At 37.8% G+C, this 5,300-nt stretch overlaps 1 protein-coding gene across 1 annotated transcript; it reads right to left on the bottom strand.

The window, feature by feature from the left end:
• Positions 1-2,747: 2,747 nt before the first annotated feature.
• On the bottom strand, positions 2,748-5,085 carry ino80c (INO80 complex subunit C). The gene is made up of 5 exons (XM_024266918.2): positions 4,789-5,085; positions 4,174-4,287; positions 3,978-4,089; positions 3,758-3,825; positions 2,748-3,686 (listed from the first exon to the last, which is right to left on the bottom strand). Exons 1-5 carry the CDS (start codon positions 4,954-4,956, stop codon positions 3,555-3,557), a joined length of 594 nt encoding a protein of 197 aa, XP_024122686.1. The 5' UTR covers positions 4,957-5,085; the 3' UTR covers positions 2,748-3,554.
• Positions 5,086-5,300: the final 215 nt, after the last annotated feature.

Below are 5,300 nucleotides of genomic sequence, written 5' to 3'. Positions count from 1 at the left end.
GAAAACAGAAAATACCTTCAAATAAAGTAATTTTGGGGGAAAAAAGGTAAATTGTTATACATTTTCCCATCTACTTTTACACCAATATATGTGTATTTGTGAGAAAGTAAGATGTGTGTTATTTCAATGCTGCACGCCAGTCATAAAAAAGAGGAATGACGCTGGACAGTCTTACAGGTTGTGACAATTTGACTTTCTTAGGGGGAAAAAAAGGTCACTGTTTTAAAATGAAACACCACAGGCAGGAGATTAAAGTTCAGTGTTTAATTTTAAAGATTTTCTCAAGAACAAATGTGAAAGCTGACAGCATTGCTGCCAGTAGGGTTATCATTATCTGCTTCGCCTCTATACCTTCTGCTGCCATTTAAAGTCTCACTCTTTCTCTTTGACTCTGACCTTTCCATCTCCCACCAAATCTGAACAAAGAGGGAAAGTGCTATAAAAGTTCAGTTTGAGCACTTTGGACATGATGGAAAGTGTAAACAACACTCAGAAGCACATATTTTCGGAAAAAAGATTGTACATTTGTTTTTAAAAAAATGAGAAACACTAAATCAACCTTTTTACGGTATTGTAAAAGTAAAAGTTATGATCCTCCGAATTGTTTTGCTGTTGAAACTATCATTCTATTTGCTTCAATGTCAAAATTAAAGAGCAAAAAATGTCTAAAATCCACACTAAATATGCATTTTTCTGCAAAGAAATGCTTTAATTTGACGCGTTATCAAAGAGTGTAAAGATTACCCGGTCTTTGTTGAAAGAAGCCCGCCTCATTTCTTCCTCTGTAGGTCAGACGCATAAATATGAACGTTACCACGCTGGTGCTGCAGGCGCTGGACTTGGTCTATTGATCAATTTAGCAGAGCTGGTGGTCCATTTTACTGACCTGACATTTGAGGGTAGCTTTCATGGATTTTTCTTGTATTCCTACAGAAGTGAGACATGTCTAGTGAGTAATGCATCTGTTGCTGGATGAAGTGCAGATAGTAAATAGGCTCAAAGACTCACGTAAAACGCAGTGAATAAAAAGATACATGCAAGAAAAAAAAAGCATTTTTAGGAGTTTTGTTAATATACTTAAATCTGTGGAGTTTTGAATGTTAAATGTAGTGTTTTAGTTTTTTGTTTATTCACTGCTTTCATTTATTTTTATTTGGTTTTACCTAAATAAAAAACTGCATTGAGTTGATTGTGATGCTTAACTCTTCAACCAATCCATGACTTCTGTAGGAGTTATAATAACTGTCATAAATGTTTTTTTTAATGAACAGAAGCCCCGCACTTTACACATTGCAATTTGCAAAGTTAAAAACTTTTCTTCTACTAAAATTAGTAACAATCTTTCATTTACCAATTTACTGCAATGGCTTGAGCAAAGACTGCTCTGAATTTATTCGACTTTTCAGATTAGTTTGCATCCATTTTCTTAACCTGCTGTATCTCTTTTGAGGCCGGGGTTGGCGTAGCCTAACCCAGCTACTAGGGCAAAGGCGGGGTACTCTCTAGACAGGTCGCCAACCTGTCGCAGGGCACACAATCACACACTTACAGTCACACTTTGAGGTAATTTAGAGTAACCAATCAAGGAGAACAAAAAGGTCCCAGCCAGGATGTGATTTTTCACTGTGAGACAAGAGCACTAACCACCATGCCAACTCTTCTTTTTTTCCACCCTTAAGTTTTTATAAGGTTTATCAAAGGTTAACACTTGTGTTAGACACCACAGATGTGCAGAAAGAGGTAAATATAGAATAAGTTTGATTTTTAACTAAAACTTTACAAGGCCCTTTGTTTTTTTTTTGTGGGATTCAGGTAAGCTCTAGCACACCTGCAGGATTGAATGGCAGATGAGAGGAGCTCTGGCGCCCCCACGTGGTAGCATGAAGCGAGTGCAGGGACTCAAAGATCTGCGGGAGTTTTTCAGTTGCAGGACTGACCATAATTGCACGTTCTACTGAGACACATAAACAAACGTGCACATGCATGGATGCCAATTTAACCACATATGTTCCTCTGCTGGGACTTCTGTGAATTCTGGAAATAAAAACTCTCACCCCCAGCTTGGGAGCAGCCCACACAGACGCAGTAAGGAAACCTCAGAAAGTGCACAAATCTGCAGAATGAGTCTGTGCAAACACGCACACTCAGTCCGCTGGGTTGTGTGCTTGGGTAGCAGAAGGCCCTGACGCTGTTCATTAATCACTATGTTGAGGTTTTGATGCCACAGCAGGAATGGAAATGCCGGTCTGATTTTAATAGATATACTATTCTGCCCTCATCAGCTTGACTGGAGTTCAGAGCAGGAAGAAGTAACACTCAGTCACCAGAAGACTGGGCGTTTGCAGGAACACGAACAGCTTGTGCAGCAGTGTGGTTCATTTGTGTGTTTTAATTGCTTTTAGACAACAGTGGAGGTTTCTCTGAGGAAAATATACACCGCTTTGGGTGCACAAGCAAGCTGTCTTTGCAGGATTTGTGCATTTTTGTTCTTCTATTCAATGTTCTCTATCCTAATGCATCATTTGCAGTTAATAAAAAGTGAATTTGTGTTTTATTGAAATATTCTGATCAATAACCATTAAGAATTAATGAAAAAAAATATACATTTTTTTAACTTTTGGAAGGAGTTTACTTTGAACAGGTCACATGACCTTTATCTGAACATTTCAACAAAGCTTTTTTATAATTTTCCTCTTTGTGGGTCATCATGTCTTCATTTAATCAGACTAGAGAGCTATTTTAAGAAAAAAATTGTAACTTCCTGCAGTAAAGTAATCACGTGAAAAACTAATCTACAATTTAAAAAAAAGAGAGAAAACACATTACATTCACACTTTACATCACCGAGGAACTTAGAGTAAACACACTGACATAATGCGAATGTTAAAAAAATGAAAAAATAACTACCAAAAAAAATGTTTTTTCTGTTCATAGTTTCTACTTTACTCCAGTTGAGAAATGCATTTTTAATCGTCTTACAGATAGTATGCACCTACATTAAAAGCATACACGACATTGGGACTCTTTCTTAATTATTAATGATTAAACTTAACCATAAAGCGTGAACAAAAAATGAATTCCTTCAAACAACCTAATAAAACACCTGCATATGAATTTCACATTACAGAAACCAGAGGTCTTGTGAGGCTATAAAAGCATCTTAGGATAATACAGCATTTGATAAATACCAGATCCTGCAGTTTTTAAGACATAATTTTAGGAAATGCGTATCAGCCAACATTTGTTTTTGCTTTATCTTGAAGCACCTTTTTACAAAGAAAACTGAAACATATTTAAAGAAATGTTTTTCTTACAAATTAAGAGAGCACTTTCTCAAACTGTGTTTTACAACAGTAGAACAACAAATGTCCCTTTTGCCGACTCAGACTTTCGTTTCCACAGCAGTGGTTCAGATTCAGCATTTTTAGCTGCAGAGCTGATCCTTGAGTCCTGCGTTAGGAGTATTCGCTCTTCTCATCTCTGGCCCAGAAGCCTCCTCCACTGACTTCATCCCAAAAACTGGGTTTAAAGGGTTCTAAGATGGCTTTCAGCTGTCATGGAACTATGCACGTCGCCTTTCGAAGGGTCAGGTAGCCGGTTACGACATCCGAAGGGAGGAGGCGGATGTAGGAGAACTCATCTGAGGACGTGAAGCGCAGCTTGGTCTGAGGGTCTGTGTAGTTCGCCTGACGAGAAGCTCAGGGTTACTCACTGTGAACTCTACACAAGAGAAAGCAGTGTTCGACTGATTACTCACAGGAAGCCCAGAGATGTCAGAGTACTTTTTGGCTGGCTTCAGGGAGGGAGGGGCGTCGATGTTGTAATCTATGGAAATTAGGAGGAGAAAAGCATCAAACTCTGACTTGTAATATTCAGGACTTTCTATGACATTTCATAGCAGGCACCTTCTACTCCCTAATAAATGTAGTTTAATGTGACAATATAAATGATCTAAAAATGAAAACAGGTAAACTTACAGTTTGGATCATCAAACTTCCAGGGTAAAGTCCGCTCTAAAACCAGAAGCTGCTTAAGATTCTTCCAGGTCCTGTTCTTTTTTCCCGCTGCAGCACCACCAATCCCTGAGTGCTGCCAACATGTGGTTACCAAACAAAAACCAATAATAAACAACAGCCACAAATCTTTTAAAATTCATCTCTCACAGGCACTCACCATAAATGTGTGGTCTTTAAATGGAGGCGGTTTTGCTGTGGACTCTGTGGCAGCTGGACCACCGTCTACTGACTCTACTGCCTTCACTTCAGGCATCACTTCAGTTGCTGTTACCTTGAAAAATATTAAATTAAAGAAAGAAAACAAGTGCAAATACAAATAATCACTATTTTAGCTATTTACACCAATTAGTTATGAGAACACTTTCTAAAAAAATGCTTTTATTTTATTTATTGTTCCATGTTTCAAAGACAGTAAATTTATGCCCTTTAAAAACTAATATACAATATTTCAAAATAAAATATAGTGTTATTTTTGACAACACCGCATTAAAAAGTAACCATAACTAAGTCACACTTAATGGGATTTTTTTTTCTTCTAGTCTTGTTTATTGTTTGCTGCTAAAACATGTTTGTTTAGGAGATCTGTGTTAATGTTTTTCCTTTTAGTTGAGAAAAAAAGTTTCAGGAGCAAAATACTGTTCTGAGAAATGAATTCAAGCGCCAAAATGTACTGTAAAAAACACACATGTAAAGTCAACATCTCAATGAAAAAAAAAACACAATAGGGCATTTATGTGACACTATTTGGTAAGTGACAAAATTTTAAAATTACTTTTGTCTGAGGTGTCATTATTGAAGGTCCTTTCTTCTTCTTGGTGCTGCTGCTGCTCCCGGCGGGCTGCAGAACCGCCGGACTACCGGGACGTTTCTTCCCGCGGACCGCGGCGGTACCGGCCACCGATAGCGGTGTCTTTACGGTTATGGGAATCTGCGACGCCATTTAAACGAATGTTGCACACATTTACAAAGTAAAGTCACCCGTTGTGGTGTCTCAACATTTAGCCTTAGCATGCCACTATAGCTATCAGTTGTAAACAACACTTGACCCGGATGTGAAGAAGTCAACTTCCGGTGTGGAAAATATTTGCAAAAATAAAGTGCATTCACTGATTTTTTTTTTTTAATTATTAACATTAAATTTTCATATATGCAACCATGTGCTACACTAAAACCCACATATTATAATACGTTTTATTTTCTTGTCCTAAAGGAGGCCGTGGCTTAGCCAACAGACAAGTAACTGTATTTTTGCTCTTGATCAAGCTCTGGCTTTTCTCTTAACAG

This window comes from Oryzias melastigma, linkage group LG16 (genome assembly GCF_002922805.2).
Source record: "Oryzias melastigma strain HK-1 linkage group LG16, ASM292280v2, whole genome shotgun sequence".
Taxonomy (NCBI): domain Eukaryota; kingdom Metazoa; phylum Chordata; class Actinopteri; order Beloniformes; family Adrianichthyidae; genus Oryzias; species Oryzias melastigma.
This window is presented reverse-complemented; position numbering and strand designations above follow the sequence as displayed.

Coding starts and splice junctions, on each gene's coding strand:
- ino80c (XM_024266918.2), bottom strand. CDS start 4,956: ATGGCGTCGCAGATTCCCATAACCGTAAAGACACCGCTATCGGTGGCC. Junction 4,288..4,788: donor TAATGACACCTCAGACAAAA/GTAATTTTAAAA, acceptor ATATTTTTCAAG/GTAACAGCAACTGAAGTGAT. Junction 3,687..3,757: donor CTGACATCTCTGGGCTTCCT/GTGAGTAATCAG, acceptor GCTTCTCGTCAG/GCGAACTACACAGACCCTCA.